The sequence below is a fragment of the Lissotriton helveticus genome, chromosome 2_1 (assembly GCF_964261635.1).
Source record: "Lissotriton helveticus chromosome 2_1, aLisHel1.1, whole genome shotgun sequence".
Taxonomy (NCBI): domain Eukaryota; kingdom Metazoa; phylum Chordata; class Amphibia; order Caudata; family Salamandridae; genus Lissotriton; species Lissotriton helveticus.
The window spans coordinates 244,096,406-244,121,508 of NC_136059.1; the positions used below are offsets into that span (position 1 = coordinate 244,096,406).

General features: G+C 44.5%; 1 protein-coding gene across 1 annotated transcript in view; it reads right to left on the bottom strand.

The window, feature by feature from the left end:
• EPG5 (ectopic P-granules 5 autophagy tethering factor) overlaps positions 1 to 25,103 on the bottom strand; it is a 582,198-nt gene that overhangs the window by 69,515 nt on the left and 487,580 nt on the right. Inside the window, exons 38-40 of the mRNA XM_078674745.1 lie at positions 15,107 to 15,316; positions 14,523 to 14,667; positions 2,413 to 2,655 (exon numbers count right to left, since the gene is read on the bottom strand). Coding sequence (XP_078530871.1) covers positions 2,413 to 2,655; positions 14,523 to 14,667; positions 15,107 to 15,316 — 598 coding nt within the window. The remainder of the gene's footprint in view (positions 1 to 2,412; positions 2,656 to 14,522; positions 14,668 to 15,106; positions 15,317 to 25,103) is intronic.

The window sequence follows — 25,103 nt, forward strand, 5'->3', positions numbered from 1 at the left end:
TGACCGGCTACATGGAAGAACTGTACTTTTCAATTCAACATTAAACTCAAAATTACGAAGTTACAAGCGTGACTGGAAAAATCAATAAATATTTTTGCACCAGACACAACAAGCTGATATAAGCTGCTCCCTCAGTTGAGCCAGATGCACTCTCAAAGCCAAGGTTACCAAACATACATCAAATATCTCATGAAAGAAAGTATTTCTTCGAACATCCTGCCCCTGTGGTAGCTTCACGCTTTTCCGACAGGGCTGCTTAAGCAGTGTAATTAAATCAATAGCTGCACACTGCCCCCGTGGTCTCTGGTGTGCAGCCACCAGCTATATTTAATGATTTGGATGCACCTATACACACCCAGCACCTATCACGCAGTGAAAAAAAACGGATCCCCCACAGAAACTTGTAACTTTAATTTCAAGCGACTCCATCTGAAGAGCAGGACGTCAAAGGAAAGGAGAAGGCCAGGGGCAGCAGCACAGCGGGATGCAGATGCTCTGCTGAGTGTACACTGAAAACTCTCGCTCCCCGCAGACTCCAGGAAACTGTAAAGGATGGACCTTGATAGCAGCTGCAGAGATTCGCTGGGCGAATCATACATGCAGTCATTGAATAAGTCATGAGCTTCCTATGCAAACTATTGGTTTTAAGTCTATATATTTGGTAACTTACGTGAAGTGTTTCACTTATATCTCAATTCTCCTAATATTGGCATACCAGGGAACAGAATCACATATACATGATGTAATCAGCCCAGAGTCATTTTATTTGGTGAAATTGTAAACCTTTACTAGAAATTCAAGTTTCAAAGATAGTTGCACTTGCCATGGCCAGGGCTAGAAGAACCTTTTGGTCCAACAATAACATCACACTGTGATAAATATGACTGACCAATTTATCAATTCTACATTGTCATTCTTAATATTTTAAAAGGTATTATTTTGAGCACTGTGTGTCCTGTACATTTATGTCTTGGAAAATAAATTAGAGTTATGGTTAAAAGTTAAAAAGGTTTTCGTGAAAGCTACATCTGTGTTATATAAGAAATGTTACTTTAAGTTATATTCCGGCTGCTGTCTTGTGCACGCTGGGCTTCTTGTGGCCTTATCACAGCTTTGGGCTTAGAAGGAGTTTCAAAATCGTGAAACTCTGGCCAGATGCTTCCACATGGGAGTTTTGCACAATTATAATTGAGACCAACATAGCCGCATAATGATACCAAATTGAGCTGCTGGGAGAGCACAGTAAACACTGATTCTTTATTGGTAGCATCCAAATTGTGCCTTAATTCGCTGGCACTACACACAGTTTATAGCAGCAAAATCTCTCACATTTCTGTTACTGCTGTACCACTGAGGAAGATGATTTTACAGACAGAGCACCTAGTAACAGCACAACTCACGTTGCCAACGGTGGACATTTTACTAAGACAAACATCTGTGAAATGCAGTCACTGAGCCTTTAGATGGATCCATGTATATCCAATGTGAAGCATTTTTAAAATGTTGCCGTTTGAAGTCCTGCTCACAACTTGTGTGGTTAGTATTCAAGTAATGTCTTTCTTAAGCAATTATGCTCAGTGGTGGGGTGGGGGGAATAATCTTACACTTACTCATGGTTAATAAGAAGTATAGGTGTAGAGGGTGAGTATCCTATGATGAAGCATGCCACTGGTGGTACAAATGGATGAGGATCCAGGGACCCTGATACCCACCACCTAAATCCTTTGGGGATGAAGAAAGCACAGGCGACCCCTCCCTTTTGATAGAATTTAAGCTTTGTTAAAGACAAACGCTGTATAAATGATATTGTGATACATGTCATGTACGTTCTTTAGTGAAGATTTTCTCCATTTATACTAAGTCATGATAAGGATATAATATTTTGTGATGTCATGTGTGTGGATTTCTTATTCTCTGGTGACCATGACAAGTGCACTTTACAACTCATTATGATGATGTTAGTAGTACATTTTATTATAAACATACGGTGTGTAGTGTTTCTTTCCTGTTCCTGTTGTGATGTGTGCAAATTTTTAGAGATGCTTTATAGTGTGTATTTTGATGTATGTCCATTGTATGTTCTTCCATGAGGTGTGTGTGTGTGAGTGAGTAGTTTACATTCTTGGTTGGTAATGCATATGTTTAGTATAGTAAGGGAGAGACTATATTCTTCAGGGTTAAATACTTCATAGCTTGTAAGTATTTTAGCAAGGGTCTATGGATTGTGCATGTTATGAATGGGTGAAGTCTATTGGCTTTTCAATGCTTGTTTGTTTGTTTTGATTTTTACTTCATGTGGGTGTTCAGAAAGTAAAGCTGCTGTAGGCCAGACCCACAATAACCTCTCTTGTCTCATTGTAGAACAATGCCTGCTAAATGCTTTCCTACAAGCTATACCAGAAAGTCTCTTACCGTCTTTGAAGTAGGCCATGATGCATGCTTCTGTAGTCTCTGCCATGTGCCTGACGGATGCCAGACTCTGGCATGCTGCTGTTAAAAGAGGCAGCACTTGCAGGCCACTCACTTTTCTGCCAATCCAGGTGCTCAAGCTGGCCCTTAGAGACTCTGCAGTTGTGATGCCAGCATTGTTTAGCATCATTAGAATCTCAATGAATAAACTGCTTAGCACCATGTGACGCTTCTGAATGTCCAACTCTAAACATGAGAAATGGGGTACAATACATAAAAAGATATTAATTATTTTGTTGCTCTCTTCTTCTACAACCAATAATCCCATTACATTTGTTTCATCCGGTACTAAAAATACTACAGTTTAATAATCTCTGCAAATATAAAGAATACACAACATTGAATCACCCCAGTATATAATACAAAGGTTGATAAAATAGGACCGTCAGATCCTATTTTAAAAGCAATTTACACTTTTGTGAAAGTTTACACTTCTTAAAAAGTTTACTACTTTGGTATTCAATCAATCAGTGAACTTGTAAAGCGCACTACTTACCCGCGAGGGTCTCAAGGCGCTGGGGGGGGCCGCTACTGCTCGAAGAGCCAGGTCTTGAGGAGCCGCCTGAAGGTTAGTAGGTCTTGGGTCTGCCGCAGATGGGTGGGGAGGGTGTTCCAGGTCTTGGTGGCTACAAAGGAGATGGATCTGCCGCCGCCGGCTGTTCGTCGGATGCGCGGGGCGGTGGCAAGGGCGAGGCTGGTGGAGCGGAGCTGGCGGACGGGGGTGTAGAAGTTGAGTCTGTTGTTCAGGTAGGCCGGTCCGATGTTGTGGAGTGCTTTGTGTGCGTGGGTGAGGAGCTTGAAGGTGATCCTCTTGGTGATGGGGAGCCAGTGCAGGTCTTTTAGGTGGGAGGTGATGTGGCTGCGGCGGGGGACGTTGAGGACCAGTCGGGCGGAGGCGTTTTGGATGCGTTGTAGTCGTCGCAGGTGTTTGGCCGGGATTCATGTGTAGAGTGCGTTGCCGTAGTTCAGCCTGCTACTGACGAGGGCTTGGCCAACCGTTCTTCTGGTTTCGGTCGGGATCCACTTGTAGATCCTGCGAAGCATGCGGATGGTGTTGTAGCAAGAGGAGGAGATGGTGTTGACCTGCTTTGACATGGAGAGGGAGGAGTCGAGGATGAATCCTAGGTTGCTTGCGTGGTCCGTAGGTGTTGGAGTTGTTCCCAGTGCGGTCGGCCACCAGGAGTCGTCCCACGCAGAGGGGGTGGGGCAGAGGATGAGGACTTCCGTCTTGTCCGAGTTCAGCTTCAGGCGGCTTTTCCTCATCCAGTCGGCGACGGCCATCATTCCCCCGTGGAGGTTGGTTTTGGCGGTGTGTGGGTCCTTGGTCAGGGAGAGGATGAGCTGGGTGTTGTCGGCGTAGGAGATGATGTTCATGTCGTGCTGGCGGGCCACTTGTGTGAGGGGGGCCATGTAGACATTGAACAGGGTCGGGCTGCGGGATGAGCCCTGGGGTACTGCGCAGATGATGTGAATGGCTTCGGATCGGAAGGGTGCAAGGCGGACTCGCTGGGTTCTGTCGGAGAGGAAGGACATGGTCCAGTCCAGGGCCTTCTTCTGGATTCCGGCTTCTTGGAGGCGTGTTCTTAGTGTGCGGTGGCAGACCATGTCGAAGGCGGCTGACAGGTCCAGGAGGATGAGGGCTGAAGTTTCGCCGTTGTCTAGTTGGCGCCTGATGTCGTCTGTGGCGGCGATGAGGGCTGTCTCGGTGCTGTGGTTTCGTCTGAATCCGTACTGGGAAGGGTCTAGGATGTTGTTGTCCTCGAGGTGGCGGGTCAGCTGTATGTTGGCGATTTTCTCGATGACCCTCACCGGGAAGATCGGCCGGAAGTTCTTGAGGTCTTTGGGGTCTGCCTTGGGCTTCTTGAGGAGGGCGTTGATTTCGGCGTGCTTCCAGCTTTCCTAGAATATCGCTGTGTCGAAGGAGATGTTGATAATCTTCCATAGTTGGGGTGCGATGGTTGCATCAGCTTTGTTGAAAACGTGGTGTGGGCAGGGGTCTGAAAGAGATCCTGAGTGGATGGAGTTCATGACCTTGCGTGTCTTGTCGTCGTTGACGTGGGTCCAGGAGATCAGCTGGTTGGTGCCGGTGAGGGTCGGGGTGGGGTCTGTTGCTATCGGGGTGGGTGATGTGTTGAAGCTGTCATGGATGTCGGTGATCTTGCGATGAAAGAAGGTGGCCAGTGAGTCGCACAGATCTTGTGAGGGCGGGATGTAGTTGGTGTTGGCGCTGGGGTTGGAGAATTCCTTCACTAAAGCTCTTTGCTGTTGTGTGCGTTGTTGTCCAGGCAGGTTTTGAGGAAAGATCTCTTAGCTGATCTGATGAAGTGGTGATGTCTGCAGGTGGCGTCCTTGTGGGCTGCGTGGCTGTTTGGTGTGCGGTCGTGAGCCACTTCTCCACCTTCCGGCATGTACGTTTGGAGGTCTGGAGTTATTCGGTGAACCAGGTGGCTTTCTTGAGCGGGGCAACGGTGTTGGCGCAGTCGTCGATCCACTGTCTGAAGTTTCACGCGGCGGCATCTGTGTCGGTGGGTCGGTTGGCGGGTTATGGGCGAGCGTGGAGGTCAGCTGGTCTTCAGTGACTTTGCTCCAGCAGCGGCGGGGCAGCTGTTGGGTGGGTGGTGTTGGTTGGTTTCTTGGAGGTGAAGTGAATGCAGCTGTGGTCAGTCCAGTGGAGTTTGGTGATGTGGTTGAAGGCGATGTGGGGGCTTGTGGAGAAGGAAGGGTAGAGTGTGTGGCCGGCGGCGTGGGTCGGTTCAGTGACGAGTTGTCGGAGGTCGAGGTTGGCGATCACGGTGGTGGAGTTGGTGTCGTTGTTGTTCTCGGGGTGGAAGTTCAAGTCCCCGAGGACTTGAACCTTCCATGGGGGTGGGTGCGTGGGTGCTGGCGAGGTCGGCGATGGACTCGCTGAAGAGGGCCCAGGGTCCAGGGGGTCTGTAGACGAATGTTCCTCTGACGGTGGTGTTGGGGTCGGTTGGATTCTGAAGTGAAGGTGTTTGGCGGAGTTGAGGGAGTCGTCTGCGAGGGTGTGGACCTGGAGGGTGGACTTGTGGACGATGGCTATTCCTCCTCTAATTCCGTTGGTGCGGTCTCTGTGGGAAATCTTGTAGCCGTCCGGGATGGCTATGGCGATGTCTTGTGCCGCAGAGTCGTTCCACCAGGTCTCGGTCATGAAGGCAACGTCTGGGTCGGAGGTGTCGAGCAGGTCCCAGAGCTCGACAGCGTGTTTGCAGATGGAGCGGGTTTTTGAGGAGTATGCAGCGAAGGTTGTTGTTGGGTCCGGTCCTGGGAGGTTTGGTGGTTCTGTCGCAGGTGAAGTGGCAGGTGTGGCAGGAGAAGGGCCCGTGGGTCCTATTCGGGGCAGCCTGGAAGCAGCAGTGGAATCGGTTGGTGTTGAGAGCGTGGAGGGTGTCAGCGTCGTACCGGAGTCTGGCGTCATGGCGTGCGCAGGGTCTAGGGGGTCTGGCACTAGGCGCAGTCCAGGCGCGGACGGGCGCAGACGGACTTGCCTTTGGCGCGCCCTGCCATTTAAGGCGGGGAGGGAGGGAGGAGCAGCTGGGAGGCGTATTGGGGCGGCGAGGGACGTGGCCGCAGGGGGCAGGTGTGGGAAAAGCGGGAAACAGAAGGCACAGAAAGGGGGCATGGGGGAGCGAACTGGGCAACAGTGGGAAAAACGGAGCAAGTGGACAAAGTATACCAGTCAGAAAATACAAGATAAGGGCAAGCTCAATACAAAAGACAAGTTTAAAAGGCAAATTAAGGCAAACCAGTGTACAGCGGTGATCTGGGGCACCGAAGACTCGAACACACGCAAGGGGCGGCAGCAGCGGGTCGAGCACACACAGGTGGTGCTCTTCGGCAGTAGGGGGTGACCTGGCCTGCAAGCTCAGAGTAGTAAGTCCAGAACTACACATAGCCAACCACTGGTACTGCAACACTCTCCCAGAGCAAATAATGTAAGTAGGGATTTAGAATATAGGAAATATTGTATCTTAAATAAATTGAGTTTAAAAAGTTAAAAATACAAATAAATATCAATTAATGGTATAAAATATATACAAAATAGTACATATTTATCATTGAATTACAAATAAGTAACCAATTTTGAATTAAAAAAATATTGTGCCAATAAAGTTAATGAAAAATATTAAATTAATTTAAAATGCTTCCATCCATAAATTTTTATAATTATTAATGCACATAAAAACAATTCTTTAGGTGGGAATTCATTTTTTAATCTAAACTTCAGAAAATATATTTTAATTTCATTTGATATAGTTCCATTAATCATAGTTTTAAGTCAAAATGAATGTTATAGTGCAGTAGCATGTTTTAATTGTGTTCTACTTTCAAAGTAAATATATAAAATGGGCATACATTATTATTTAACATACGAATATTGTTAATATTTGTTTTCAAACTGAATTTTTTTTTTTTATTTCTCCCTTACCTTTACCATGAGGACAGTGCTGCCCTAACTAGTCACAGGACAGATATTATCCTAGGAAATAGATATATATACACACACATATACTCCCAACATGGTCAAGAAGGTGGAGAAGTGTGGCTCAATGGTTAGAGTGGAGAAGTGTGGCTCAATGGTTAGAGCGGCAGACCCTGATGCAGAGGTCTAGCCCAGGACCAGGGTTCAATTCCCCGCCTCGGCGGGTCTTGTTATGTTATGTTATGTTAAATTAATTTGTTGAGCGCACTAACACCATTAGGTTCCTTGGCGCTGTTCGGAGAGAGCAAAAAGGAGAGACAAAACTAACATAACAATAGATAACAGCTAATTGTACGCTTCAATGAAAAGGTGAGTTTTAAGGGAGGATCTGAAACTGGAATAAGGGGAGGATAGCCTAAGCGGGAGAGGTAAAGAATTCCAAAAGGACGGGGCTAGGAAGGAGAACCTAAGGCCACCGTGTTTCTTCCGCTTAAATCTGGGGACAGATAAAAGGGCCATATGGGAGGACCGGAGGGTACGGGAGGGGACATAGTGATGAAGCAGAGAAGAAATGAAAGCGGGGCCATGACCAGAGAGGGATTTGGAAATGATACATCCCAGCTTGAATTTGCAACGAGCAGAGACCGGAAGCCAGTGGAGACCCTTTAAGAGCGGTTGAACATGTTGATCTCTGGGCTGATGATATATCAGACGGGCAGCCTGATTTTGAATCAACTGGAGTCTCCTTAGTTGGTATACAGGGATGCCTACATATAATACATTTGCGTAGTCAAGCCTAGACATGACTAGCGCAAGTAAGGCCAAAGTAAGGGCATCGGTGGTAAGTAGGCGAGAGATCTTGCGTATCTTCCTGAGCTGGAAGTGACTGGAGGAGACTACGGCACTAATCTGGGGTGTCATAGATAGATCGTTGCTGATGACAACACCCAGACTTTTTGCTGAGTTGACAAGACAAGGCGGGGTGCCCAGGCTGACCGGCCAAAAGGAGGGATGCCTTGGATTGGAGGGTCCCCCGACAAGCACCAGCTCGGTCTTGTCGGGGTTAAGTTTCAGATGGTTTGCACCCATCCAATCGCTGATGAAACAGAGGGTATTTTGGAAAGTAGAGATGGATTCGGTCCCGGAGTCAATGGTGAAGACCAATTGAATGTCGTCCGCGTAATTAAACGCGGAGACATTGAAACGGCGAAGGGAGCGAATTAGCGGGGCCAAATATAAATTAAAAAGAAGAGGGGAAAGGGAAGAGCCCTGAGGGACACCACAGGTCAGCTCGACTTGAGAGGCAGAGAACTGAGACAGCCTGACAGCCTGATGGCGGTGGGTCAGGAAAGAACGCACCCAATCCAGGGCAGTGCCCTGGATGCCAGCCTCTCTGACACGGTCGACCAAGATGTCGTGGTCGACCGTGTCTTGGGCTCAAAAATTCCACGGACCTGATAATTCTCGCCTCGGTGCCTATTCCAATCATGGAGTCCCACTTTGCAACTCTGGGCAATAGCTTGCTTAATCTCCACAACGGCCCCCACAACGCAAAGGATGCCTAGCCTCCACCTTGGGGGTGCCCAGGAGTGGACACCTCACAGGGAAAGCCAGGATGGGTTCCACAGCAGTATTTGTACAAGCGCCTTGAGACCCTTGCGGGTGAGTAGTGCGCTATACAAGTATCAATTTACATTTACATTACATTTACATTTCTACCATAACACAATGTGCAGCTTGATGGCCTGGAACCGCATTGGTTCTGGGAGGAGACTGCAACTGTGTGTTGTATACAGACTTGGACTTGTGACGCCCCAATGTAATTGGGACAACAATGAAGCAAACCGTTTGTGGTTTAGCAACCTGGCTGGGGAACTGGGGGCAAGAAGATGTATGGAAACAAGCACACCCTAGATCAAAAGATTATTCCCTCCACTCACTGGTACATAACTACAAGTCAGACTGATGGCATTTAGAGGAACGTTAAAGCAGTTGTCAGGGAGACAATATTAGAGTGGTGGCGGATGTCAGGAAACTATGGAGCAGGAGCTGAACATATGACACAAGACATTATACAACTTGAAACATAATGTGATCAATAATCCCAACAGCAGAACTGGTGACAGCTAGGGAAGACTATGCCACACTTCTGGAAAGAGTGCTATTACTTAATTAGACCTACTATGATGAACATTCCCATACTGAGGGAGGCAAGTCAGGTGGATACCTCATGTGGCTGATTAAAACCAAGCTGAGAAACCCACCCAAGACAGGAATTAAACATAGTCGAGATGCTATAGTAAACATACATGATGTCTCTGTGGTCTAAACAAGGGCAGCGGTCTGGCAAAAAGGCCAAATGGGTCAATGAATAACCTTTTACAGTGTCCATTGCAAAGTCTTACTGGTCTAAGGACAAAACAGACATAAGGACATCTGGCAGCTTTGCCTGTAAAAGGTCAGTGACTTGGGCACCACACCAGGTTATGAACTTGTCCCAGTGCCCAGTGTAGATGGGTTTCATGGAAAGTAACTGGTGGCGAGGATCCACCACTTTAGGCAGCACATCTATGAAATCAATTGCACATCTCCATCCCCACGCATGGAGATATAAGTTGTGGAGATTCATGTGGATGCCCTGCTAATGTGACAGAAGATCCCCCCTAAGTGGTAGGTTGTTCAGAGCACAGAAGCACATAGTCAAGGGTTCTTTATACCATATTGTCCTCATACAATCTGAGGCCACCAAGATGGCTTAAGCCTGGTCGTTCTTGATTTTCTTCAGAACTTGGGGCAAGGGAAGTAGTGTTGGAAACGCCTACAGGAGTCCCTCATTCCATTCCAGTGGGAATGTGTCTCCTAACGAGTGTCCCTGTGGAAACTCTAACGTGCAAAATTGTGGAAAATCTGCATTCCCAACTGTGGAAAAAAGATCTAGCAAGGGCTCTACCCACTTGTCAAAGATGACCTAGACCACCTCAGGAAATACACGTCACTCGTAATCCACCAGACAGCATCAGCTTAATTCTTCAACTCTGGCATTTAGGGAACTTCCTAAATGACTGTCAGCAAGGAAGAGGTTCTGGTGCTCCAGCCACCTCCAGAGGTGCATGGCCCGATGCCACCCTGCTTGTTGCAGTACCACATGGCAAACATGTTGTCGGTAAAAAACTGAACTACCTTCCACTAATGTTAGGAAAGCCTTCAGGGCTGGAAGAAGAGCTTGTAGTTACAAAAGACTGATGTGTAGCTGTCCCTTCACTGGAGACCAGAGGCTTCTGATCTCCATGTCCCCCAACCCGAAGTGCTGTGTATGCCACCACCATCAGCTCTGAGTGTGAAAGGGACAGGTCACTGCCATAGGACAAAGTGTGATCAGCCAGCCCCTACTGCAGAATGTGGGTCAACTCTCTTAAGACCTGGACAGTCCCAAAAACGTGGCATTGGTGCTGGGTTCACTGGGACTAAGTTCTATTGTAGAGCTTTCACATGTCACCTGGCATAGTTGACAAGGAGGATGCATAAGGCTAACCAGCCAAGAAGCCTCAGAGCCAACCACACCTGGATACAGGATCAGGCCTGAAACATTGGGATCATAGACTGAATGTCCCAGACATGCCACAGTTTAGAATCCAAATAACTTTATTCGGTTGCCAGAGCAGTCATAATAGTACATAGAAAAGACAGAAAAAGAGCGCTGCTTATATAGTTACTTCAGTACAATTTCAATTAACTTTATAGGAATCTCATAAGAAAAATACAATATAATGATAAAATACATACATTGATATATATATATATATATACATATATATATATATATATATATATATATATATATATATATATATATACACACACATATATGTATGTATATATAGATCAATCAGAGCAAAGCGGTTAAAACAGTTGTTCAGGGCAAATGGTACTACCTGATCGAAAGGCGGCTCGCAGAAAAGAGCTGACATAAAAACAGGTCTCACCATCAGAAAATTGTTTTAAAAAGTGAACACCTTGAGTACATTGCTTAAAATTTCTGGAGGTCATAAAAGAAATTAAAAACAGTTTATTAAATCTTTTATAAAAACCACAAAAAAAGGTCAAATGTATCACTGATTGCCAAGGCTTATCATTGCAGGGGCATATGCTAGATTTGAGATTTCTCTGGAAATCCAATGAAATGCAAAGTACATACTTAATTGTATCTGCCCTGAAGAGGAAATGTAAACAGCATTCATCATACTAAATGATGATATACATCATACTAAATGATTTAGAAAAGTTAGGGCCTGATTTAGATCTGGCCGGACGGGTTACTCTATCACAACGGTGCTGAATATCCTGTCCGCCGAAATATAAATCCCATAGGATATAATGCAGGATATCCGTCACCGTTGTGATGGAGTAACCCATCCGGTAAGATCTAAATCTGGTCCTTAGTCTGTAAATCAAGGGTGGAAATAAATTGCACAAATGAGTAACCCAGCAGACGCATGCTTTTGAGGTGTGAGCTATTAGCACGGAATAGTCGGCATAGAACAGTACTGGAGGGGAGCACCATTTACCTCGAGGATGTCAGGTGTGCACGAGATTAAGTGAGGGCTAAGCTTATTTACATATATAATAACCAATAAAGCAGCAAGCACACACCCTTGCTGCAACGCAAGACCAATGTCAATTTCTTTAGAAACATTATCATTTTGTCCGAATATTATCCTGCCCTTCATATTCTAATGCAAAGAAACTAAGAAATAAACAAGTTCCTCGTCCATCCCCATTGACAGTAAAAGTTGCGACAACTTAGACCGACTGACACAATCAAATACCATGGACAAGCCCATGAAGGCAAGATATAAAGGATTTTGCTTTGTTATTGTATATTTGTCTAAGATCAAATTAAAATCAGGCATTGATCTAGGATGCCTATGCGATTTCGGAAGCTATACAGACAAGGATTTCATTGTCTGTGTCCTGCTTCTTGATTCTATTGTATAGGACTTTTCTTAGAATTTTTACCACAGTATCAATCCATGAGATTGGATGATAGCAGCTTGGCAAAGACCAGTTCCCCTTCTTGAAAGTTGGAACGACAGTAGATGTGGTCCAGGAACTCTGCGCTGATGAAAGTTTAAGATTATTAAAAACATTTGTCAAAAGTGGGGCCCAAAGTTTGGTATCGCATTTAATCAGATCGATAGAGACGCCATCCAGGCCAGATGTCTTTCTTTGCTTAAAGTAACTTGTATGTCTAAGTGGTTACTATCCTTCGTAATGAGCTGTGGGTGTTTTTTTAACATGATAACAGCAAATATACATAAACGTCACAACCTTGACCATGCCCTCCAACATTAGACTGTGACCAAGATACTTATCTGTCCAAAAAGGTGGCCAGTGGTGAACTGGAGCCTGAAGCTTGAACACCTTTCAGAGTGGCATGCTGGCTTGTGGCATCCACTCACTAAAATCACACAGCTTCAAAAAATTATTGGTACAGATACCAATGATTTTAGCAAATTTGAGAAATATATATATATGTATATTGCAGTTTTATATAGGGCAACCACAGCCCAAGAGATGGAGCACTTTACATGAGCACCAGATAACAATACAAAAGGTCAAATTAATTTTATTGGAAGTAGGAGAGACGTGATTTGTACAAAATCAAGAATGTTGAGCCAACGCCTGAAATTCAACCTGGTGTCCCTAAATCTAAAGTCGGCAGCTCTGGCAGTTAGGCCACATCCATATTCCTCAATATATGGGTTAAAGTCATATACAAGTGATATGGTTGTTTTTTGATAACATATAGGAACCACATTCTCCGGTGAAATGGCTTTGTGATGGAAATAAAAATCCAGCAGAAACAACTACTGGATGGTTTACCTCGAGTCTTGCTTGGGAAAACTTGCATGGGTTTGTCTTGAAACTGGACTTAGGGATATTGTTCATCTCAAACAGGGCTAACATTTTAAATATTACTTTATTTATTTATCGAACTGGACTTTCGAAATCTACCTAAAATCGACTCTCAACCCACAGTTTGGAAAATGCGGTTTGCTGTATAGTAAAAAGGATTGTGTTACTGAAATTGTCATGCTATTGGTGCTGGGTGCCCCAGGATTTTTATTGTTTACAGAATGTCGGGCAATGGCTCCAAAATTATTATAGACCACCCAAAATCTTAGGTTTACGATATCCTTGTTCACACATGCCAATGAAATACGTTTGTTGGGAGCACTTATTATGTCTATGTACTTTATAGCTACAAATAAGAAATCCTTTTATTAAAATAGTCAGATACATCCCATTTGCTACATGTTATTTTATTTCTTTCACAAATACCTACTGACCACATAAAGGCAACCCAGGCATGTCAGAGCCTTGGCAGAAAGTGCAAAAGCTCACCGGGTTGGTGAGGCAGTTCTGTGTGATAGAAAATCTATGGGAAATGGCACTTTCCCCAAAAGAGTAGTCAGGGCTAGTAGTTCTCCTTTAATATGAAGAGCTAATAAGATCGATCACCATGGGACTTCATTGACCCATTGAGTTGGAAGTGGGGTAGCTTCTCGTTCTTATGGTAGTTGTCCCCAACAACAGTATTTTTTTTACCAGGACTTTTTCTGTTGGAAGTGAGTAATAGTTTGGTAAGTTGGTAACACTTAACTGAATAAATATGCTACTTACAAAGTGCAGCCCATGTGGACCAATTTTGACTTTTTGTTAGTCCAACTCAGTATAGTTATGAAATGGATATACCTAACTGCCTAATCTGGCAGACTGGACTTTAAACCTTACCTTTTATAAGGCTACAGAAGAACTGAATAGAATATTAGTGACCCTTTGAGGAGATCAAGACTGTTGACAAGAGTACGAGAATTATTCTTTGAAAATGAATGCAACTGATCATCTATCTATTTCATCATTAACTATTTCTTTGGAATCTAGGGAATAATTCAGGTTTGTTCATTTCCTATCTCTTAGCAACTCATAAACAGGTAATGTGATAATTGTGATAAAGAGAAAATCTAAATATTTTTTGTTTTAACTGGTAAATGTTTACAATCTACTGGCTTTCTCGTGTAGACGACAATGGTGTAATTAGCAAAACAGAAAGGCAAGATTAAAAAAAAAACACTTTGTTGCCCACTGCATAAAATAAGTGCTCTGCAAGACAAAAGGATGAGACAGGTGTGACTGAGGATAAAGTAGGGGCACCTTTTTGAAACAGCCCTGATAAAGTATGTGGTGTACTCAGAATGCCCTTTGGTGGCGAGAAAAAAAATATTCCACCTGAAAGAAATTATCAGAGCATTTGAACGTCAGAACCACACCGAAAGTGAAGTGACTCTACTTAACAATGTCAAAAAAGCTACAAATGTGAACCTTTAACCCAAGCCATGCACAAAGGCTGACCTTATTCTGATAGCTTGTATCACAACATTCGTGTGGTTATGTCTTATTTTGAAAGGTCTGATATTTGTAGGGTCCGTGGGCTCTAGTACAGGAATAATGTATCTAACCTAAAGAATTGTTTCTCTAGCAAGCCACACTTCAATAAAAAATGTCAGGAAGCAGATAAATATGGCTCTTGACAATGCAGGCAAATACCCACCTACAGGATTATATGCAACAATGTCATCAAGCAGTTTTGACATTTCATCCTCCAACACTGGCAAAGTAATTTTCCCAGTCTGTTCCAAGGCACCAAGAAACGTTACCACCTGGTGAATGTACAATCGACACTTTGGAGTCACATCCTGTTGAAAGACGAAATGGAATAAACAGGTTATTACTAAAACAATAACGTTTGCTATTAAAAGTATGAAGAAAGTTCTGGAAATTGCACAACCGGGAGAACATAAGGTAATTTCCAGAATCCCTATCAAACAATGTGTAACACACTGTGGTTGCCAACAGTCCGGTACAAGCAGTGACAATAGCTTTAGCCACAGGTCATTTGGAGTGGTGTTGAGTCAAGATGTGGTTCCAAAACGCCTGCCAACCCAAACACCTCTGTTATACTTTAATTATGAAAACAATAAACAGACTAGATTTAACAACAAGATCATTATAAGCCACCATGCTCATGCCAAATGTTTGTATATCAACAATTTTCGCAAGCTAGTTTTCTAGGTCAATCTAGGCAGTTTCCTTGGAACATTTGCAAAAGAACTTGACTGCACATGATGTACTTACAAAGACGACATTGGTGTCTGAAGAACCAGTCAAGCCAGCGGACACTTGTAAGAGCCTTACTACCAGTTCCGATGAAGGATCCTTTGCCAAGATGGTTGATGCAGGGTAATGACTGCCAAAATAGTTGATGATGTTTTGATAGGAAACGAAGTCAACCAGTTGCCAAGAGAGGGAGCTTGCTTGCCCAAGAAGATTAAGCAATGGTGATTCCTGAAATGAATGAAAATTCCGGTAAAATGCGAGTGACTGACATAAGAAAACCTACTTCACATTTCAAATTACATGCTAACATCATGGGATAACACAGATATTAGTCTTTAATTGTTAGTCAGCTTTCAAGAGACTTTACAAGTCTTCCTGGACATTCATCCCCCATCTGGGTGCTAGATTGTCTTTTTTCAATTATAAATGTAAACGAGGAACCAGCTAATCAAACCACATTTGAAAGTTCACCCTCTAAATTGGAGACAATTTGAATACAAATAAAAGTAGCTCCATCCACCAAATAAGGCCATAAGATGATCTACTGCCCAACATCTTTGCCCATAGACATGCCCAGTTCCACTAAGCATAACACAGAAACTGCCAATATACCTGTTACCAGCTTTGTAAGGTTCAAGCCATTCCACTCCTCACAATGATTGGACTAACCCTTAGTGGTTCTCCGTTGCGATGTGACTTGAAATGTTAAGACACTCACTCAAATTAAGAGCCAACGCTGTATTTCTTCCCTTTACCTTGCAAAGTGTTTGGAAGTATCCGATATACATCTCCAAATTCTGTGGTCAGTGGTGTAGCGGTAGCACTGGTCTGGAGATGGCTATCTTAGATGACTCTTTCCAAAAGAGTGCACTCAATGGCATGATATGAAAACAATGAAAGAATGAAGGGGTGGAAGACAAAAGTAAATAGCACAGCAATGATTCTTTCGAGTACTTTCTATAGGGATGGGCTGAACTGAACAAAGCAGTATTTCATAAAAATATCTATTTCCTCCACTACATACATTGCAGAACAAATAGCTAAGCAGAAAGCCATGTGAGACATGTGAGGCAGTAATGTTTATTAAAAATTGACCACATGGGAGGCCAGCAGATGCCAACTATGGGAATACCTGTTGTGATAGTGATGGAAGCAGCCATGACCCTGGTAGGGTGGCACAAATGCCAGCTGGAGGGTCTTTCTTGGCATGGCAGATCTTAAAACAAAGGGTAACCCAATGTGAAATGGCGACCTTGGTCATCAATTTACCTTCTAAATGCTGGTAAGCTCACAAAAACCTGATCCTCCACTCTGTGAGGTTGCATGTAGTAGACGTAGTAAGAGATTGTACAACTAGGACACAGTCTATGCAGCTGTACCTAAGTGGCCAATTGTGCAATGGCTCAAAGGGAACACACATAAGGAAAGTGAGGGTAAGATTAAGGCCTCACTGGGGCACAATGAAAACCTTTCCAAAATGCATTTACAGCAGGGAATTTGACGAGGGATGGCAGGTCAGGTAACTGCAGAAAAGCTAAGATAGTAGAAAGATAGCCTTTGAGAATGCCCAGAGCAGAGCTCTGCTGGGCCACACGAAGTATGAAGAGAACAACCTCCTGAGAAAGGGGGGCAGAAAAGGGTTCAATCTGTCTTTCTGTACACCATGCCACAAATTTTCCCCAATGGCAGGCGTATACCATCTTGGTGGAAGTATGCCTAGCACCCAGGATAACTTTGCAGATTTTGGGAAGAAGGTCGATCTCTGTCATCTTCCCCCCCTTAATCTCCACACAAGAAGGCGAAGAGTTGGAAAGTTGGTCAGGAACCTCCCCTGCTGTTGTGACAGAAGATCCTCCCAAAGGGGAAGCCTGATCGGAGGACCGATTGTCATGCTCAACAGCTCGGAAAACTAGACTTTCCAACCCCAGCCTGGAGCCGTAAGTATGGCATGGGCCCTGTTATTCCTGATCTTCTTGAGAACTCTGGGCAGGAGAGGTATGGGCAGAAAGGTGCGCAGGAGACCAAAGCTCCACTCGAGACGAAGAGCCACCTTGGGAACTCCAGTATGAAGAACTGCTGACATTGCGTGGTCTCAGCTGTGGTGAACAGACCTAAACAAGACTCTCTCCATTGCTGAAAGAGAATTTGCACCACCGACGGATGGAGACGCCCTTTGTGATTCATAAGGCATCATCTGCTGCGTTTGTCTGCTCTGCCATTCAGGGAGCCTTGCCAGATGTTCAACTACCAGAGATATGTCCTGATATTCCAGCCATGTCCAGAGACACAGTTCCTCTATGCCAGCCGGATCACCAAGAGCTCCAGAAGGTTGATGGGAGTCCGGATTCGGACGGAGACCAGAGTCCTCTGATCTCCACCTCTCCCAGTTGGCCGTCCCATCCCAGGAGTGACGCATCTGTCCCCGCTGTCAGATGTTAGGGAAGGGAGAAAGGGTCTGCCACTGACACAATCGTGGTTTATTAGCCACCACTGAAAGTCTTTTGCCTTTCCCTCTGAGATCCGGACCTTGTCGGAGATATTTCCCGGATGTGTGCCCACTGGAACTCCAGGTCCCACTGCAGAGCCCCATTTGCCAATGAGCGTATGTCACAAGCAGGATGCAGGAGACCATGAGGCCAAGCAGCCTCAGAGTCAGTTTCAACAAAATCCAGGATAGGGGCTAAAACATCTGTGCATAGCCTGAATATCCTAGACTTACCGCTAGGGAGGATAGGTCCGAAACTGCAGGACGGGTATTTATAATTAAGCACCCTGCAATTCCAACTCTACCATCCAGTCTCCAGGGACTAGGGCAGGAAGGATCTGAGTGAGAGTGAGCATTTTGAACTTCTCCTTCTCGAGGAAGAAATTAAGAGAGCGCAGGTCAAGTATAGGACGAAGGCCTCTGGCATTCTTGGGCACCAGATTGTATTGGGAATAGCAACCACCTACTTCTGCCATCGGCAGTCTCTCAATGGCTTGCTTGGCCAAGAGAGCTGTCACTTACTTGTGGAGAAGGGATAGGTGGTCCTCCGTCAGTCTGTCATAAGCAGGTGGAATGGGAAGAGAGGTAGTCTTCAAGGGGAGGGAGTAGCTCCTTTGGATAATCAGCATAACCTACCAATCTGATGCTATAGACTGCCAGTAGGGCAGGTGATGATGAATCCTGCCCCCACTGGGTGCCCATGGTGATAAGAGGGAAGTCTATCAGAGTTTGGAGACTGCAGATGTCGGGGGCGAAAGGGAATTGGACTGACCTTATCTCTGGATGTCTGTGGGTACCGCATCCTCGGCCACACAGAGGCTGGGTAGGTTGCGCACCGTGGTGGCTGGGCAGCTATGGATGCGCTGGAAGCTCCTTCCGTGGCTAGGAAAGGAGCAAAAGGCAGATATGGGGTGATGAGGGGCAATGGAGAGGGCCAAGGACCTGGCTGGAGCCCTGCTGTCCTTAAAACACTCCAGTGCATAATACATCTCATCTCCGAAGAGAAGGGAGCCATCAAAAGGCATATCCATAAGGGATGTTTGGACATCCCCAGAGAAGCCAGAAGTAATCAACCAGGCGTGGAGCCGTAAGGCCACTGTCAACAAAACTGCTCTGCCATAGTGAGTCGGTGGTGTCCAGTGACATCTAATGGTGAACTTATCTGCATGCCTCCCATCAGCAACTGCCTGGAAGAGCTGTGGTAATGTGTATAATGGAATGCAGCTATGTCATGGAATGCCTGTTTGTCACCAAGGCATTCCAGACACAGCAGTTGTTATCTGGCCCCTGTGGAGAGAGGCACATCTTCCTTCTCTTTAAATAAACATCTTTAACCCTACGTCGGTGTACGCCTCTACTTCAAGATTTTGGCAACGGGGTGAACTCTGATGCGTGACATACTTCGCAGAAGCAACAGGGGCCAGGATAACCATTGAGGACAGCCAGCACAACTGTTGAGGACACTCTCTGCCGTTCTTACCTCTCTCTCCTGTCAACGTTCATTTCAACACGAGGAACTGCTGTTTCGAAGCACTCTGCTCTGCTGTCCTTATGGCTCGAGATTCTGCACGAGCACGGTTGCCTTGAGTGCCTGACTGGCGCGTCTTCATTTCCCGTCACCTCCTTGACATGACACGATGTGCTTGCCCACGTACAGCAGCCATATTTGATTGGGTCGTCGCTACTTTCAAAGTGCATTGCAGGTATCGCTGATGCGCACAGCTGTTCAAAGGCTGTTCGAAAACCAATACTAATGTTTGAAGGCACCCGACAAGGCACAGCAGCCATTGTCACAGTGCTCATCGTGTTTCTCGCTGATGCGCACAGCTACATAAAAGCAATTCTATTTCTCTTTTTAGCGGCCATCTTACAGTGTACATCCGCTTCCCAGTACTCATAGTGCTCTTTACTGATGCGCATAGCTACAAACCTATTATCTTGATATATGAGTGCACATTGCATTCTTCGCTGATGCGTACTGCAATTATTGGAGAAAAACTAGTATTGAAAGAAAGCTCAACACAATTTCAAGTCTTTCGTGGTAAAGCACTACACAGTTATACATTTCCTCTCACTTAAGAAAACATTTTTTTTTTCATCTTTATTTTCCTATTTTCCTATTCCTATTCACACCATGCAGAGTGTACAACCACCACCACTTATCTTACAAGACCCCGGTGAGCCCCCACTAGAATGGAACTTGTGGGTATGATCTTTCAAAGCTTATATTGTGCGCGATTGATGGTCAACAGTTCAAACCTGAGAGGAAAAAGAGTCGGATGTACTACTACTTGGGGGTTGAAGGACAAAACGTGTTTGATCACTTACCTGAGCATGCTCCTGCTGAAGAGCAAGATCTAGATGAATTTCATACAGCAGTGGCCCAACTCAATACGTATTTCACCAAGACTAAAAATATGGTAGTCCATAGGTACAAATTTTTCACTAGGACTCAACAACCCAACGAAAACAATCAACACATACATTACAGCATAAAAAATGTGAGTTTGATACCTTCACCGCAGAGTCAATTAGAGATCAATTAGTAGCTAGGTGTTTTTAAAATAAAATACAACTACGTCTTTTGACTTGCAAAAATCTTTCACTAGATGAAGCAATAGCCATAGCCAAAGGCATTGAAGACTCTTCTAGTGATGCAAAGTGGTTAGAAAAATCTCTAGCCAAGACTTCTGTCTCTGGAGCTGTAGTTAGTAGTTCCCAGTTACATTAAACCGAAAGCCACATTCAAAACTAACGCAGCACAAAATTACTTTGGTCATTGATTCAGATGTGGGTCCTCATCTCATGCTTCATCTTTTACATTTTGTCCTGCACAGGGTCAACAATCTAAAAAATGTGGAAAGTTGGGGCATTTTTTCAGGGTCTGTAGAAGTGTTCATCTGGATGATGGCACGCATTGCGCGGATCCTGATGTCGATGTCATCATCAATAGGCATGGGATCAAACTTCTAGTTGATACGGGTGCTCGCATCACCATAATTTCTCAAGAAAAATGTGTTAAATCCTGTGGCCATATGTATCAAAAAAGAGTTTTGCGATTCTCAAATTGCAATTTTTAGCGAATTGCTATTAGAGAATCGCAAAAAGCAATGTATGTAGGATTTGCTGAAAATGTTGCGAATCCTACATATTCCTTATTTGCAAATCGCAAATTGAGATTTACAAATAAGGAATACCTTCCCATTTATTCCTATGGGCTAGGAGGCCTATAGGAATGAATAGGAAGACATTCTCAATTTGCGATTACCAATTAGAGAATCGCAAATTGAGAATGCAATTTCAAGGTTGTAAGGGTGCCAAAAGGACACCCTGATGCACCCCTGAAATATGCATGTGTGGAAATTCTTCGCACATACATGCCCTAAATGCATGTATGTGCGACATATGGCACTTTTAAAAAATCAGAAAAGTGATTTTTGAAAGAAAAACTTGAAGTTGGTGGTAATTTGCAATCCTTAAGGCCAAATAGCAAATTTCTGGTGCTTCCAGAATTGCATATAAGGAATAGCAATGTGCAATTCCTTAATTGCATTCGCAAAATAGAGAATCGCAAATTTTGCAATTCTCTATTTTGCGATGGCCTTTTGGGATGATACATCCCAAAAGGCTATTTCCAATTCACAAACGGGCCGATTCTGAGAATCTGCCCATTTACAGATGGGAAAAAGGCTTGATACATATGGCTCTTAGTCTGATAAAATGCTACTTCCCCCAGATATCCTAAAAGTGGTGTTTGAAGGGAGCAGGGAGGACTTAATTTGGTTTCTGTTGGGCTGACATCAGTGTTCTTGGTGAATCAATCAATGGGAAAGTTTACGTAGCCAGAAAGGACATCAATGTTCTTAGGTGGGTCCACCAAGCTGAATTTGGCATCACCATTAGACTGGGCTTAGATAAACTTGTGTTAATTGATAAAAATAGTTAAGGATCAGTCTGTGGTTACAAAGAAGCATGGGTGAGGAAGTTTAGTAATGTCTTTCAAAACAAGTCAGGTAAAATTTCAGATTTCGTTTACACTAATAAAGTTGGGCAAGATGCATCTCCAGTGAACCACACATTATGCAATCTACGTCTTAGTGTGAGAGAGGATCTTTCCGCAATGCTGAGAGATATGTGTGCACAAGGTATTATTGAAAAGACCGAGGCTACCCTGTGGTTATCTCCCATTGTTTTAGCGAAGAAGTCAGATGAACTTTGTATGTGTGTGGACTTAAGATGTGTCAACAGCTCCATATGGGTAGACAATGACCCTTTAGCCATAATTGAGGATTTAGTTACGAAATCTGGCCAGGCCAGTTGGTTTAGCAAGCTGGATTTAAGATCAGCCTACCACTAAGTTGAACTTGATGAATCATCTCGCCATTTAACTGCATTTGTAACACCAGATGGGGTGTTTCAATTCTGCAGGATGCCTTTCGGCATAGCTTCCGCTCCGGCAGTCTTTCAAAGGTTAATGTCTGCCATGTTTGCTGGTATTATTACATTTCGCAATTTTTTAAATGACATCAAATTTTCTCAAACACTGAAGAGGAACAAAACTGTACCTTAAATGATGTCCAGTGCATTGGGTAGAAGGAGTGCAACCTCACAGGAAGACAAATGCATTCTAAAAACCAGGGAAATTGAGTACCTTGAACATGAGTTCTCAAATTTTGGTGTTAAACCCAAACCCAGCTTGGTCAAAAGCATTGGGGATGCTCCAGCACTGAAAAACAAAGACCAATTGTTGTCCTTCTTAGGTCTATATGAATTTTATGCCAAATGTATGCGTAATTTTGCAAATGTGACAGAATTTTTCAAGGTCTTGCTGAAAAAGGGGGCAGAGTTTGTCTGGTCAGAACAATGTCAGAGTACATTTGAAAATATCAAACAACAAATAATCTCAGCACCTGCCCTACAATCCTTTGTGGAAGGGAGAAAAACAGTTGTCACAGTTGATGCACGTGATTATGGGTTGGAAGCGGTACTGACGCAATTGAATGGTAATCGTGAGAGCCTCTAGGACTTTGCGTCAACCAGAACGCAAACATTTCGTTACTAAAAAGGAATTGTTGGCGTGTGTCTGCGGAGTGTAGAGAGATTTCGAGTATACCTGTGGGGAAAGCCTTTTGTTTTGTGAACTGATCACCGTCCCTTGGTCGATATTCTTTCGGGGAGCAAATTGAAACGTTCTACTGCCAGAATTGCCAGACTACTGGAATTCTCATTTTCTGTAGATTACATACCTGATGGTCGCAACAGTAGGGTTGTTTGTCTTTCGAGCCTCCAACTGAAGACTCTGTTGAGTACGAATGGCAGTCAGAAAATGAGGAAAGTTTTATAGCCCATATTGGTGACGTTTGTATTTGCAAGAGTGATAAGGAATGAATAAAAGCTGGTGACGAAGATGTGGTGTTGAAAGTCATACACAGGGTCGAGTCTGGTTGGCCAGAAGAGCGAAGTTTATCCAAGGGTTTGCAAGTATTTTCAAAAGTCTCAGACAAATTATCTGTAGAAGGGGGTAAATTGCCACGAGGTGGTAATCTTATTCCACCTTTATTCTTTCACCAAATAATTATGTAACTGTTACATTTCAGGTCACTTGGGTTCAACTGTGACTAAGAGGAAAGTAAGGGAGGAATTTTGGTGGCCAAAGATGGATAGTGAAATTGAAGAGTTTGTGAGATGGTGCTCAAAATGTGTTCTGAGTGACAAAGTTTTGAAAATAGCTGGTTTGACTGACTCGATTACACTGTGCCCAAGCAAACCATGGCAGCACGTAGGGGAGGATTTCCTAGGACCGTACCACATCCTACCCAATCATTTAAGATATTTCATTGTCATGATTGATCGCTTGTCCAGGTGGGTTGAAGTGAAATCGGTTAGCGAACCCACTACCAAGTGGGAATCCCTGGTGAAGTCTTAACTGATAATGGAGCTCAGTTTACCTCAGTTGATTTTTGGATAGGTGTGCCATCAAGCATATTAGGACACTCTATCACCCCCAAAGCAACCTACATATAAACGCAACATTAATGTGGGTGCGGCTATTAAGGAATTAATTTGGTCTTATCACACAACTCCACATGGGGTTACTGGGATAAGCCCTTTTGAACTGATGGGTGGAAGGAAAGCTGCAGCTGAGATGTTTCACTTTTGGATGGTCAAACTACTTTGCTCAAATGCTGATGCTCAACACAAGTCTGACTTGACAAATATTGGTAAGAAATAAGTTGGTGGAACAGATGGGAATTGGTGGAGCACTGTTCGCATTGCTCTGGATCCCAGCTACCAGGAGGATGGTGGTGCATGGAGAAATGGGGCTGGGTAGAGTTCTAGGGGGAACATAAATGGTAATGCAAGAAGAAGCATTCACTTTAGGTGTGCTCCCAAAAAACTACAAGATTTTGTCTGCAAGTAAACCTTGCCGCTATTGTGCAGTGTCAAACCTTTTACTTTAAGCTTCTTTTGTGCCATGTTCATGTATATGGTTGTTTTTTTTGTTAAGGGACAAGGGTGCACCGTTAAGTGTATTGCTTCAATTTTTAGTTGATGTAACTGCTATGCTTTTGAAAAGGGGGATAAGTGTGGTGATGTGTATAATGGAATGCAGCTATATCATGGAATGCCTGTTTGTCACCACAGCATTCCAGACATAGCAGTTGGTAACTGGACCCTGCTGAGAGAGGCACGTCTTGCATCTCTGTAAATAAACATCTTTAACCCTACGTCGGTGTTCACTTCTACTTCAACAGCTCAACCAGTACCTGTGCAACCATACCCCACAGAGCGTGGGAATAGCGGCCTAAAAGGCATGTGGTGTTCATGGACTGCAATGCCAGGCTGGTGGAAGAAAACATTTTCTTTGCCATTGCCGGCAACCGCAACAAGGCACTGGACTGGATCCACTCATTTTTGACTGGCCGAGCACAGCGAGTCAGACTACCCCGTTCCTCTCAGAAACTACAGAGATCAGCAGTGGAGTGCCTGAGGGCTCCTCCCTGAGTCCCACCCTCTTCAAAATCTACATGGCTCCCCTCGCAGCCATCGTCAGAAGCCACGACTCAACATTGTCTCTTACACTGACGACACCCAGCTGATCATCTCTCTAATTAACGAACCCAAAGCCCCCAGAATTAACCTTCACAACGGAATGAAGGCAGTTGCTACCTGGATGCAAGACAGCTGGCTCAAGTTCAACTCGGACAAGACATGGGACCCCCCCTCAGTCTAGGATGATACCTGGTGGCCTGCTGCACTAGGAACCCCTCCCACTCCTACGGTCCATGCAAGCAACCTCTGCATCATACTGGACTCCTCGCTCTCAATGAACCGCCAAATCAACACAGTATCCTCATCCTGTTACCACACGCTCCGCCTGCTTTGAAAGACATTCAGATGGCTTCCCACAGAATCCAGAAAGACGGTCACCCACACACTCATCACAAGCAAACGTTACTACGGCAATGCACTCAGGCCAGTGTCACCCAGAGACAGCTCAGGAAACTACAGAACGCCAAGAACACCATA